Source organism: Oryctolagus cuniculus, chromosome 5 (genome assembly GCF_051225735.1).
Source record: "Oryctolagus cuniculus isolate XC-2025 breed Fujian yellow rabbit chromosome 5, ASM5122573v1, whole genome shotgun sequence".
Lineage (NCBI taxonomy): Eukaryota > Metazoa > Chordata > Mammalia > Lagomorpha > Leporidae > Oryctolagus > Oryctolagus cuniculus.
In genome coordinates, this window is record NC_142871.1 from 52,980,942 (window position 1) to 52,996,191 (window position 15,250).

General features: G+C 38.8%; 1 protein-coding gene across 1 annotated transcript in view; it reads left to right on the forward strand.

The window, feature by feature from the left end:
- The window catches only part of ROS1 (ROS proto-oncogene 1, receptor tyrosine kinase), a 168,288-nt gene that overhangs the window by 136,782 nt on the left and 16,256 nt on the right, over positions 1 to 15,250 (forward strand). The window contains exon 43 of the mRNA XM_051855385.3: positions 7,104 to 7,267. Coding sequence (XP_051711345.3) covers positions 7,104 to 7,267 — 164 coding nt within the window. The remainder of the gene's footprint in view (positions 1 to 7,103; positions 7,268 to 15,250) is intronic.

Genomic DNA, 15,250 nt, shown 5'->3' on the forward strand with positions numbered 1-15,250 from the left:
ATTCAGTGCTTAAATACTCAGCACCTGGATGTACCCTGGGTCAGGTGAGCCCATAGAGCTATGCTGTCCTCAGCTATTAATGGAATGCAGGATTCAGAGCATGCCTGTCTCTACTTAACCAAGAATGAGGTATGGAAAGCCAGCCATCAGTATTCCCTTCAGCTTTTAGTTTGCTTAACAACCACCTCATTCTTCAGAAGAAACAGGACCCAAGGACAAGCTACTTCAAGTGAGCACCATTTGGGGTTCCACCAGACACTTATCAGAGTGGGAACTGGAATTACTGGAGAGTCCTTCAGATGTAGGTGGCATCAATGGGAAAACATGGGGGTTCACCCTATTATTTTTACTTCTTGGAAAAACACTTAAATATGAATTGGGTCTTTCCAAGATTGAGTACAGTGAGTCAGGGAATCCTTAAAATCTGTATTTTATGTGCATTTTAAATACCCATAGAAACTTGTCCCCCTAATACACAAAGATGCCATGAGGTTTTCCTCTGTAGAACTTCAATTGGTTTATGAATCCCAGAAATTTAATACTTATAGAAGATGGCTAATGAGTCCCATGCTATTTTGAAAAAGAAAACAATTGAGATGAAGAGGTATTAAGGGTTTGCGTGGTGAGTGGAGGAATTAGAACCTGAATACTTAGCCAAGTGAGATATTTCAGAAAATGTGTATTTTCCTAAAACTAGAACAACTAGTCCAGGTGAATTTTAAGAAACTTAAAGGAATTGCAATTTTATTTATAGTGACATTATTTATTTATTTATTAGAATTTAATGTAAAAATTTGGGGGTACTTCAAATTGTTCATGGAAAACACAATTGGAAGAAGTTTATTTTGGTGCAAAAAGTTTGAAATACATGTGTAGCTTTTTGAGGACCCTCTCGTATAAAAATGCATATTGAACTGTGGAAAGTCCATATTTGTAAGGGAAGACCCCCCTATGCCAAAGCATAGTTGTTAATTTATATGAAATATGTAAGAAAGCATTTCTGGCCGGCACCGTGGCTCACTCTGCCTTCGGCGCCAGCATCCCATGTGGGCGCCGGATTCTGTCCTGGCTGCTCCTCTTCTAGTCCAGCTCTCTGCTGTGGCCTGGGAGGGCAGTGGAGGATGGCCTAAGTGCTTTGGCCCCTGCACCCACATGGGAGACCAGGAAGAAGCGCCTGGCTCCTGGCTTCAGATTGGCACAGTACTGGCTGTGGTGGCCATTTGTGGAGTGAACCAACTCTATCTGTTAAAAAAAGAAAAAAGAAAAAAAAAAGAAAGCATTTCTGAGAATTAGTAAATTCCTAAAAGCCTCTTCACTTTATTCCATCCTCAGTTTATCACTATCTGAGAGCACAAACTGTACTTTTAGTTGACTATTGCTTTATATAGCTCTTCTGTTCTTAGTCCTCCTTTGTTTCCGGATGGTGAGACAGAAAGTTTTTTTATACTAAAAAGTCATATGTGTTTGCCATTAGAAAATCAAACAAAAAATTATGATTAGATTCAATATAAATTAGGGCCTCCCTAAAGAAAATATTAGGACTATCTGCTGAAATTAACTGCATAGATTAAACAAGTGACTGAATTTCTAGAGGGCAGGGTGAGTGAGGGAGGTGCAGGTAGGTAAGTTGCTCTCTTCAGCATGGCTTCTTTCTCTCCTCCCACTTTCTTGCCTTCCTCTTCTTCCTTTTCCCTTCTTTCTTCTTCTGCTTGCTTTCTTTCCTTCCTTCTAAATAATCTCTACTAAATATATTGAATCCTTTGTAGAATGAGGAAGGTTATAAATGAATAAACTAAATATAGTAATTGAAATATGTTTTGAGAGATTCTATCTTTGCCATGGACATATCTTATTTTTATAAGATTTATTTATTTATTTTATTTGAAATACAGAGTTATAGAGAGGCAGAAGCAGAGAGAGAGAGAGAGAGAGAGAGAGAGAGAGAAGTCTTCCATCCACTGGTTCTCTCCCCAAATGGCCACAATAGCTGGAGCTGAACAAATCCGAAGCCAGGAGCCAGGCACTTTGTCCAGATCTCCCATGTGGGTGCAGGGGCCCAAGTGTTTGGGCCACCTTCCACTGCTTTCCCAGGCTATAGTAGAGAACTGTATTGAAAGTGGAGCCGGTGCCATGGCTCACTAGGCTAATCCTCCGCCTGTGGTGTCGGCACCCCGGGTTCTAGTCCCGGTTGGGGTGCCGGATTCTGTCCCGTTTGCTCCTCTTCCAGTCCAGCTCTCTGCTGTGGCCCGGGAAGGCAGTGGAGGATGGCCCAAGTGCTTGGGCCCTGCACCTGCATGGGAGACCAGGAGGAAGCACCGTAGTGGCCACTTGGGGGATGAACCAATGGAAGGAAGACCTTTCTCTCTGTGTCTCTCTCTCACTAACTCTGCCTGTCAACAAACAAACAAAAAGAAAGTGGAGCAGCTGGGACTCAAACTGGCACCCATATGGGATGCCAGCGCCGCAGGTAGAGGCTTAGCCCACTACACCACAGCGGCGGCCCTGGAAATATCTTCAAATTACAATGATTCCTGTGGAGAATTTCAATACTTTACTTTCTCCTGTCAACTCTTAGGGCAACTGTTAAAATCTGCCATCAAACTGTTGGTTTAAATTTCATGATGTGATATCAGTTATAATATGTTATTTCAAAGTCTAACTATCCTTCATTTGATCTTTACAGTTTCTCTATTTTGAACAGCATAGGTTATAAAGAAATATATAAATAACCAGGTTGTCTTTCAGTTATTCCTCAGCTATGATTCTAATTTAAAAAAGCACTTTATATCCAGAATGTAAATCCCTTGTTACATATATTGAGGAGTCATCAGATATATTACATAGGAAACAGTTCAATATTAGGGTCTCCAATAATACCCTGATTTTGTGTGCTAACTTTGATCTGAGGTGCTTATCAAGAAATGAAAAAAATGGAGGCAGAATTTATATGCCACATTATTATAAAGGATTGGAGATTACACTGTATTCCTAAAATAGAAACTTTATAAAATACAGTACTCTGGGATGATTTCTAGGTCACTGTCACCTAGTGACTGAGTATAATCTTGCTCTAGATCCATTGCAACTGTCTTCATCCAGATCACCATTCTCTTTAATAGCTCTCACCTATCTCTTTAATAGCTTCCAACTTGCCTGTTTACAATCCATTGTCCATATATTAGCTACAGCAATTCTTTAAAAATGTAAAGACTGCCTGCCCTAAACCTTTTAACAGCTTTCTATTGCAGTGTCTTAAAATCCAACTCCTTGCTTGGTCTGTGAGACCTATGAGATCTTGCCTTCTGATCTCATCTCATATGCTTCTTTCAATGACCACACTTCAGTAGCACTGGCATTCATTCAGATTTAAAATGTGCCAAGGTCTTTCCAAATTTAGGACTTTACACATGCTCTTCCCTCTTATAGTGTTTTCCCTGACTCCTCTCCACGCCCTATTCCCATGACTAGCATCTTATTTTCCTGCAAAGTTCATTGGTTTAAATGTCACCTCTGCAGAGGGGCCTTCCATGAGCAACTTACCAAAAATATTCCATCTCTATTAGAACACGTGCTTGTTTTCTTTATTACTGTTTGAAGAACTTGTCATAATTTGTAGTTGTATGTTTAACTGTTGATATAGTAACACTGATATTTGAAAATGTCTCTAGTTCTTGTTTGTCAATTCTCTCTTCTTGCCAATTTATCTTATATGGAGCACTTAAAAAATTTCACGGAAAAATGGAATTAAGAGATGCTTATTTTGGTGCAAAAATCTGGAAGTATGTGCATAATTTTTCATAATACACACTTTTATAAATATTTTGAAGACCCCTTGTGTGCATGGATTTCAATTTGTTCATCCAAAACTTAGTTTTTTAAAATTTCCATTTCCATGAACTTTTTGATGTACCCATGTAGCTTTAGAAAGTCATAAAACATGGCAGATGCTGGCCATTTTTAATAAGTAGATAAGAAAAATGGACTTGGAAGAGAGAGGGATATCTAGAGTTCCTTACCAATGTATTAAATATCAGGTTTGAGTGTCTATAATATCTAACTTTATATAAGGGTAGTCTACTAAAAAAAAGGAAATAAATAGAAATTTTACTCTTTCTAACTGCTGGAGAATTATAGGAAAAGGTGAGTTGGTAGATAGAGGTAAGGGAAAGATATTTGGTATCTTGGTCCTGAGACCTTCTCTGCAGATTTCAGTTAGGTTAGGTGGAAAATACCAAGACCATAGAGTAACTGCCTCACAACTTCCAAGTCTGGAAATAAAGCAAGAAGATCATTAAGCAGGGGATTCCCATTTGACATGGAGAGATGCAGCATCATTAAGAAATTATAATGGCATGCCCAGATACAGAAGGTCTAGTTTACATTTCTTTTTTTTAACTTTTATTTAATGAATATAAATTTCCAAAGTACGACTTATGGATTACAATGGCTTCCCCCCCATACCATCCTTCCCACCCACAACCCTCCCCTTTCCCACTCCCTCTCCCCTTCCATTCACATCAAGATTCATTTTCAATTATCTTAATATACAGAAGATCAGCTTAGTATACATTAAGTAAGGATTTCAATAGTTTGCTCCCACACAGAAACATAAAGTGAAAAATAATAGATGATTTTTTTAAATGATGATGAAATCAGATCAGACCTATTGTCATGTTTAATCCAGTGAGAGTCAAGTTGGGAATTGATAATTTCTTTTCTTTTTCTTTTTTTTTTTTTTACAGAAGATCAGTTTAGTATGCATTAAGTAAAGATTTCAACAGTTTGCTCCCACACAGAAACACAAAGTGAAATATATTGTTTGAGTACTCGTTATAGCATTAAATCTCAATGCACAGCACATTAAGGACAGAGATCCTACATGAGGAGTAAGTGCACAGTGACTCCTGTTGTTGACTTTACCAATTGACACTCCTGTCTATGGCATCAGTAATCTCCCTATGCTCCAATCATGAGTTTCCAAGGCTATGGAAGCCCCTTGAGTTCTCCGACTCTTATCTTGTTTAGACAAGGTCATAGTCAAAGTGGAGGTTCTCTCCTCCCTTCAGAGAAAGGTACCTCCTTCTTTGAAGACCTGTTCTTTCCACTGGGATCTACTCACAGAGATCTTTTTGCCAGAGTGTCTTGGCTTTCCATGCCTGAAATACTCTCATGGGCTTTTCAGCCAGATCCGAATGCCTTTAGGGCTGATTCTGAGGCCAGAGTGCTATTTAGGACATCTGCCATTCTATGAGTCTGCTGAGTATCTCACTTCCCATGTTGGATCACTCTCCCCTTTATTTATTCTATCGGTTAGTGTTAGCAGGTACTAGACTTGTTTATGTGCTCCCTTTGACTCTTAGTCCTTTCGTTATGATCAATTGTGAACTGAAATTGATCACTTGGAATAGTGAGATGGCATTGGTACATGCCACCTTGATGGGATTGAATTGGAATCCCCTGGTATGTTTCTAACTCTACCATTTGGGGCAAGTCAGCATTTTATTTCCCATATAGTGTGCACATATAACTGAAAGCTAGAGTCTGCCAAGGAGCATTCAATGGGGATGCAGTAGAAACCAACATACATTCCCTGGGCAGCAGGTACAGGACATGATAGAGTCTCAGAGAAGCCTCCAACTTTGGAGAGACAAGGCAGGACCAGTTCAATGTGAAAGGGCCAAAAGAAGAGGTAAAGAATTCACAGACCCGGGCCAGCATTGTGGTGTAGCTGGTTAAGCCACCACCTGCTGTGCCAGCATCCCATGGGTACTAATTTGAGTCCTTGCTGCTACACTTCTGATCCAGCTTCCTGCTAATGTGCTTAGAGAAGCAGTGGCTGATGACCCAAGTCCTTGAGCTCCTGCACCTACATGGGAGACTGGAAGAAGCTCCTGGCTTTGGTCTGGTCCAGCTCTGGCAATTGCAGCCATTTGGGGAGTGAATCAGTGGATGAAAGATCTCCCTATTTCTTTCTCACCACCCCCACTCTCTGTAACTTTGTCTTTCAAATAAATAAAATAAATATTAAAAAAAGAAATCATAGACTACTGATTACAGCTGATGCCTACAGGGTGGACCATACTAGTTAACTTCTTACTGAATTCCAGATCAGCCGCTGACACCAGCAATAATCTAAGGGGCCCAGTGAGGTTCAGAGGATCCTTGGCAATGCTACCATAAGTCCCATATTCTTCTTACTTGACAACTATCATGAGAACATCTTGAAGAGGAGGGCAGAGTGAGTGGACATGGCTGGAAAATAATAGCCACTGAGTTATTATCTAGAAAAGACTGAACATTATCTAAAAAGATTGATTAAGTTAGTGGATAGGACTGGGGAATATATTGTATTGTATGCAATGAAATTAATTTTCTTTTGCTATGTCAAGTCTCTGAAAAAGACCTGCTTAGTAACAATCTAAAAGAACTACAATTTTTTCCTGCTCATAGGAGGCATGCATGGTGTGTTAAATTTTGTAACTCTCTTACATTAACTATGCAAATCACCTATAATGACAAGAGCCATACTCCACATCTCTAGTTGCCCATACAAAATGTGTACAACAAATTTTGCAGATTGAATGAATGAATACCAGTAGAAGCTGCTGCACAGATCTTTCTTAGACAACCATTAAAGGAAAGATAAAGTTTGGTCAAGCACCTATTAATGCTTGGGAACTAAATCTGTAAATTAACCTGATAGTATAATGAGGAGTAAAAGTACTATTTTGGTTTGCCACTAAATATCTTAGATTTTGTTTAAGAAATCAAGTATGTAAATCTTAGCTTCTTCAATAATTTTTATAGCTCTCAGTTCTCTTATGTGTTGATAGACATTTTCAACTATTTATCAATCCATCTATCTAAAAGGATTAATAACTGTTGAAATCACATTAGCTCTTCCAAAGAAAGGGCTTACTTAATAAAGACAGTGATATTGTAAGCCACCCCTTTAGTAAAAAATCAAAGCTTTTGTTTTTATTCACATATTATTTATGGGAAAGGACAACTCAAACTTTTTCACTTCTACAATGACCCTACATGTGTAATTAGTAGTGATATCTGATCATAATTTAGTTTCTTGTCTTTATTCACATATCCAGGTGGAATTTAATGACCCAATGCTGGGCTCAAGAATCTGACCAGAGGCCTAGTTTCCATAAAATTCAAGACCAGCTTCAGTTATTCAAAAAATTTTCCTTAAATTGTATCTCTCAGTGCAGAGATGAAGGAAATATTGGTGGAGTCATAAATGAAGGCTTTGAAGGTAAGCTTGATTTGTCATCTGTTTTTTTTTTTTTCCCTCCAGTGTGAATGGAGCAAATTTCAAGTGAAATGTACACAGGAGGGATTTTAGGGTGGGTAAAATGAACAATATGCTGACCCCACCATCATCATAATTATTTATTATATTCCCCTTTGAAAATTTTGTATTATGCACTAAATTTTTTTAAAAAGGAGAGTGCTATGTTCCCTGGATGTATAATCTAAGCTGATAAGGAGGAGAATTAACATAATTGACTGTATTTTTTGTGAAGCACTTCTCCTCTTCTTTTCCTTTCGCACCAATTTGGACCTCAAGTGCAGCACTGACTTAATTACAGACTCCCCATTTATGGTACATTTTCATCATTTGGCTATGCAGAGCTTCTCTCTTGTTTTGTTTGTTAGTTTAATTCTTTTATCCCCATATTGCTCTTCTGTTCTGCTTCCCTCTCTTCCCCTGCCAGGCAACCATTCTATTGTTTTTAATGCATATCTTTCTATTTGCATGGTTTTATGAAAAGTGTGTGTTATTTTGTATGTGTAAATGCTTCTGTTCTTTTTTCATTAAGCATTGTTTTTCATGATCTGTCCATGTTGCTATGTATTTTTCTATCTGGAGTAATATTAGATTCATTACTGTAGTGAGTCATGCCTTCCTATGATCTAGTCTGATTCTATAACTTCAGTATTTTAGTAAATAAGACAGTAATCTTCTGGAACCATTCTGCTGTGACAGGTAGGCTCAACTTCTTAGGTCAACATAGAGCAAAAACAGAATAATCATGTAACTCATTTAATTCAATTAAATCACAGCATCACTTCATTCATTTCCATAGTCAGATTTACCATACATTTGCCTAACTGGCTGCAGAAAATGAATTTTAAAATGTTCCTCTTCAGCTGCTGTAGAAGTCTGTCTCATTTTTTTTTAAAGTTCACGAGGTCCTTTGCTTATTATTTAAATGTAGACATTCTTGTTTAGAGATGAGTCTAGCAAGTGGACTGTAACAGAATTCTCAGGAATTAGACCTCTTTGTCTTTGCGGTAATTGACTCTATGATAGTAGATGGGTGTGTGAAGTCATCTATTCTCACTGTGCAGTATGATGGTGGATGGTGAGACATTTACCATGAGTGAGGCATTGACTAACAGCATGAAAAATAAGGAGTTCAAGGAAAAATATCCTCTTCTCTTGATTACTGTGCTTCTGACTACTAACTTGGGTAATTCTGGACCTATGATATGAACATAAGACTCTGATCTTGTAACTTCTTTCACATAAACATACTGAAAAGGGCTGTGCTTGCCTTGGCCTTGCATCGTGACTCTCATCAGAATAAACTTTGCTAATAGTCTCATATTGGCTCTTTCCACCTTCTCATCATGGAACTGAGCTGATTCTGAGTGCTAGTGGCAGAGTACTTCAAAGTTAAAACTGCTATAGCAACCCCTTCTTTTATTAATTAATTTATGTGTATTTATGGCCACTTACAAAAATATTTATGTGTTTGTGTATGTACTGGCTGGATTCAGAGATAAAATTTAGGTAATCTAAAGGAATTGAAGATTTAGTTAATTAAGGTAATTTAGAGAAAGTGATTATTCTCTATTATTTTTGTTCTTTCCAAATAAGCTTAAAGATTTCATGAGAAGATGATTTTGTATTACATCTCCTGCCATCTTCAGGGGAATTAGCATTCTACATTGCTGTACGATGGAATCTCTATTCTGTAGAAGCCCAGGAGAAGGAGACTGAGTCTGTGCTATGTGGTAGAAGGAGAGTCAAGAAAAGCCATTGGGAGTAAATTAAACTTCTAACTGAGCACTACAGGGAGTGAGAAAAATTGTGTTTCAGAATAGAAGGAGTAGGATATAGAAAGCCAGGGAATAATAGATAAGGGGGTGTTTACAGAACTGCATGCAGTTTATTACATTTAGGGGCAGAAATGGCGAGTGATGACATTGGGGGATATTGGTCACACTAAGGTAAGAAATCAAAATTAATGAAAGCCAAATTAATGAAGGTTGTCAGGCATAAAGAAAAGGAAAGGGAGTCCATCATTACTACAGAGGTAGATCTATAGGATTTGCAGATTAATTAGATGAAATAAAGAGAGGAGACAATAGTGAATTTGGGCTTTGAGAAATTGGGTGAAAAGCAGTGCCAACACAGGAGAAACAGCTTTGCACTTGTTGTTTGTGACAGCCGACCAGGGGAGGCCCAAGCAGAGAAGCCCAGGACACAGTGGAGACATGGGTTTGTACTCAGTTGAAAAGTCTGTCTTAGAAATAAGGGTGGTTGAAGTCAAGGGTGTAAATGAAGTTGTTCGGGTAGACAGTATGGAATAATAAGACAGCAAACAGTGCATAATACCCAGAGAATAGCCAGTAGATGATGGACTTACAAAGGAAATTGAATGCATGTAGAACAGAAACTGGGAAGGGAAAACCAAAACCATTTGAGTATTGTCATGCAGCCCAAAGAGAGAGGCTCAGGAAGGAGGGAGTGATCGCCGCAGAGAGGCACAGCCTTCTGAGGTATGCAGGGATCTCACAGTTGACTTGTGCTGTATTTAAAGGTGAAGTCTTTGCACATGGCATTCTTTCTTTTAAATTTATTCAAAACATGTTATCAAAACCATAGAGGCTTCTCTAATGGGTATCACTGGTCCTGGAAATCTAGCTTTACCTTAACTTCCACCAGAAGTCTCCCTGGACCCTTGAGAAAATCTTTTCACCATGTTGCATCACCTAGTTCCTCTATGCTGAGATAGGTAACTGACAATGATCACCCTGAAAATACAGAACAAAATCCTTTTTGTGAAAGGCTTTTAATTATAATCCTTGAGAATTTTATTTTAGAATTTTTAAATATGCCACTTGTGTCGCTATTCCTCATGAGAGTCCTATGAAGTATTGTTATTGTCATCATTTCACAGATATGAAAACCAAGGTTTAACTGCTCACAATGATCATATTGTTTAAAAGGGCTAGAGTTTGGTTCTCAATTCCAGAGTCTTTGTTCTCAGTGTTCACAACCATGGCTGTGGTAAGGAAGATGCCTACATAGCTAGGATCTGCTGGAAAAAAATACACCAGTTTTCCTATTTGTAGCACATTTATTGAGGTGCCAACTTTTTGGCAGAAGGAATTAAAATTCTAAATAATATTTATAAAAATAGAGATGTAGACATAAATATTCAAAATAGTGATGCAGGAGGAATTTAACAGGGAATATGCTCAAACGTTGATATTTTGACCAAAGCAAGCAATTCTAGACCATGACAGAAATATGATTTTGATGGAAGGGAAATCATCATTCTATTATTTACTATGAATGTAAATCTCAATGATTAGGAGTGGAAAGACATATTAAAACCACTAAAAATTTTAACAACTGAGATTGTAACTGAACAAGAGAGACAGGTGCAAAGAAGAAATAGAACAAAAGGCAGAGTTTGCATGTTTGCAAAGGCTAGAAGCAATGAGGCAGTTACTTCAAAGGAAACCTAAACAATTACTTTATAAATAAAAGAGAATCTGTTTAATAATAATTTTCTGATTTGCAAACTGGTAGGCACATTTAGCAAAGCAATAAAATGTCTGTTTTTGTTGTTGGACCTTTACAATAAAAAGTAAAGAAAGCCATTGGAAGGGTTCCTTTTTTTAAAAAATAAGGGCCTTAAGATTACAGGGAGCAATAATGTTATGCCTATCCTATGGTCCTACTGACCTAATGGGGTGGAGAGGGGAGAGAGAGATTAGTAACGTATCTGGGCATCTAGTAAAAATATCCCAGTGACTTCATCCAAACATTTGTGTAAACATCACCTCATCAGTCCCAGAGTGTTCCACAGGAAACAAATCTAAATGCTTCTCTGCTGTTCTAAACATAGCGAGTCAGCCGGCATATGTCTCGTCTGTAAATACCTCGTCTTACTTGGAAGTCTTTATTTTAATATTTCCCTCTTAAAGAAGTTGCTAAATGCATGCTGTCTTTGGTCAGAGTATCTGCTTCAAGGTCTACCTGCAGGTTCTAACAATTTTTAAACAAAAATAAACAAGGAAAACAAAACAACCTACTCCCAATACCAAAGTCTTTCCTAAGCTCTTGGTGCAACAAGAAGATGTATTAATTGCTGAAAGCATGCCAGGGTCAAGTTACTAAATATTGCTGTAAGTACTGTGAACCAATGAAATAGTTAGCTAATGATTTTCTTTGACACATAGCAACAGAATTTACAAGAAGAGTTTATTTGCCTCCTAAGAAAAGATTCTCCAACAACTGAACAAACAAGTAAGCAAACATACAAAAAAAATCCCACCAGAACTAAAATCTTTTGGCAAAAATTTTTCCCATATGATATTTAATGGATTAAAGGTATGCAATGAAGCAGCTGATAACATGAGTGGGTAGACTAATATTGTAGATTTAAATTTCTGTTGAAATTAAAAACTTTATTTGTTTAAGGCCTTTAAAAAAATTCTAGTACTCAATTATCTGAGCCACCAAACTGCTTATAATTAAATATCTCTTTTCTTGCTAATATTTTTGACATTTTTATTGTTATTATTATATATGGCAATGTATTCTTATTTGTATCTCAATGTGTATATTGGCCTTAATTTTAACAATGGGATTCTTCCACATTCAGCACTTGGGCACTAACCAAACTAACTTGGCATCAATAAAGTTATTTCTGTAGGGGAGATATATTTTTTTGTTTGACAGGCAGAGTGGACAGTGAGAGAGAGAGAGCCAGAGAGAAAGGTCTTCCTTTTGCCGTTGGTTCACCCTCCAATGGCCGCCGCGGCCGGCGCACCACGCTGATCAGAAGCCAGGAGCCAGGTGCTTCTCCTGGTCTCCCATGAGGGTGCAGGGCACAAGGACTTGGGCCATCCTCCACTGCACTCCCGGGCCACAGCAGAGAGCTGGAGTGGAAGGGGGCAACCGGGACAGAATCCGGTGCCCCAACAGGGACTAGAACCCGGTGTGCCGGCACCGCAAGGTGGAGGATTAGCCTAGTGAGCCGCAGCGCTGGCCCTGTGGGGGAGATATTTTATAACATAATCTATTTGATTTGAAATATGCTACAAGGGTACTTCAAAAAGTTCATGGATAAAGGTATTAAAATATAAATTCATTTTGGTGTGAAAGAATTTTGAAATTCATGCATAGTTTTTCATAATTTTCAGGTTCACAAACTTTGAAGACTCCTATGCATGGAAATATTGCATCCAAATAAATATCTTTTATTTCCTTTTCCCATAAAGTTTTTGAAGAACCCACATTTAAAGATGTTCAGACAATGAAGAGAAAATGAGATGATGCCAAAAATCCCGTGAAGCTGTAGCCTGACCATGGTGTCCTCCATCAGAGTGGCGAGTTCTGCCATGGAAATGTGCACCTGATGATACAGAGCAGGGATGTGCCTCCTGTGCTCTCTTAGTAAAGTAAACTTTGTAATTCAGATGTGGAGTTTGATAAAGATGAAGATCCAATAATTTCTGTGGAGAAAATTGATCCAATGGTGCTTTCCTTAATTCTCTTAAGTTACTTCATTCTCCTCATAATCCAATTTAAGTTCATTCCCAATAAACCAAAGTTGGGTGCACATGAAAACTAAATGCAGAAGGTAGGAAGGCCAGCAGGCCTCACACCACCAAAGATTTATTTTATTTGTTTGAAAGGCAGAGCTACAGAGAGGCAGAGGTGGAGGCAGGGGCAGAGAGAGAGAGAGGTCTTCCATCTGCTGGTTCACTCCCCAAGTGACTGCAATGGCTAGAGCTGAGTCAATCTGAAGCCAGGAACCAGGAGCTTCTTCTGAGTCTCCAATGTGGGTCAGGGACCCAAGTACCTGGGCCGTCTTCCCCTGCTTTCTCAGGCACATTAGCAGAGAGCTGGATCAGAAGTAGAGCTGCTAGGACTCGAACCAGTGTCTATATGGGATGTCGGCACTGATGGCAGCAGCTTAACCTGTTACATTGTAATGCCAGCCATGATACCATCCTGTGTGAAAAGGTCAGCGTTTAGGTAAACAAAGACAAAATAATATGAGCATAATTGTAAGAAAGTCCAATTACGCCTTGTCTGCCATACCTGCCTTCTACCCATGGATAGCCAGAGTTTTGTGCTCCCAAGGATTCCTGTAGGGTACATGGCTCCTCCTCGTTCAGCACAGCACCTCTACCTTCCTCTTTAGGGAGGGTAAATATGGGGATGTGGGCTCGAGTCCAACATACTGGGTTCAAATTCCAGCTGGGTGACCTTGGGCAGATTAACTCCTTTGTGCCTCAGTTTCCTCATATGCTAAATAGAGACAATGCAAGTACCTACCTAACAGGAAAAGAATTAGTTACTGTATGTGTAAAGCATAGCACACAGCCTGCTACATAGTATGCACTCTACAAGTGTTAACATCAACAATAGTCATGACTATTATTACATTTAATGTCATTTTTCTTCACTCTTAACACTGCCAGCAAAAAAATCACAAGTCAATCTGTACACAGAATGGTGATTACTCAAGGCTGGGAGCAGTGTGGGTGGGGGTGGCAGTGGATAAAGGGAGTTTTTATTAAAAAACAAAAATAGGGTTGGGGCTGGCACTGTGGCACAGTGGGTTAATGACCCATATGGGCGCTGGTTCTAGTCCCGGCTGCTCCTCTTCCGATCCAGCTCTCTGCTATGGCCTGGGATAGCAGTGGAAGATGCCCCAAGTCCCTGGGCCCCTTCACCCATGTAGGAGACCCGGAAGAAGCTCCTGGCTCCTGGCTTCGGATCGGTGCAGTGCCAGCCGTTGCGGTCATCTGGGGGAGTAAACCTAGCAGATGGAAGACCTTTCTCTCTGTCTCTACCTCTCTCTGTAACTCTGTCTTTCAAATAAATAAAATAAAATAAATCTTAAAAAAAAAATAGGGAAAGCTGGATATGGCTCATTATTTGTGACAAATATTTTATACCAACATAAGATGTTAATAGTAGAGGAAGCTGAGTATGGGGTATATGGAAACTGTACTACTTCATAAATTTTCTTTTGTAAGCGTAAAACTATTCTAAAACTAAAAGTTTATTTTAGAAATACTGCTAGGTTTATACCCATTTCCTACCAGTCATTTGCCAGCATAAGCACGCTAGTTTAAGCTTATTTGTCAATTAGTGTTACTGGTTTCTTGATACTTATCCCAGAGATATAGCTGAACAAGACCAGTCATGTTGGCTGCCTGGCTGTTCCTCAATCTACACAAGAAATTTCCTGCCTTGGAATCCTTGTTTTTGTTATTCTCTCTCCCCTGAATGTTCTTTCTAAGATACCCATATAGGGGATCCCCTCACTTAATTGGTGTCTCTGCTCAAACTTCGCCTTATTAAAGAGAATTTTGCTGATATCCTATCTAAGATAGTGGCATCCTTCCACCTCCATTATTCTCTTCCCTCCTACTCTGCCGATTTTTCCCCTGTAGTGTTTATGAATACCACAGGTTTAGTTTCCTACTAGTTAACTGTGTGTCTGCCCTGGTTAGAATATAAATTCAAAAGAGCAACAACTTTGTTTCACTCATTGTTGTATCACCAACATGTAGAACACAGCCTGGCATGTAGTAAGCATTCAATAGAACATTATCTTAGAAATCAATGTCACTAGTCACAAGTCACTACATTTAAATGGATACATTCTGAGAGGTAGCTATTTCAGACACAGTAGCAGATTCAAAGGGCATTCTTGACAAAATGGGCCATCCTAGGGCCACTTAATTTTTATCACAAAGACCATGGCTTATTCCATTGGTTGACACAGAGTTAATTATCTTTGTGATGCCAGCACACCTTCTCCAGGATTGTGTCTGCTTGCCTACTGAACTCATACAGCCTCAAGACAGGCACTTGTCTGGTTTATCTTTGTATTCCCAGCACTTGGAAAATCTTCATAGACATTTACTGAACAAATGTATGCAGCTGATGCTACTATAATTCTCATACAGC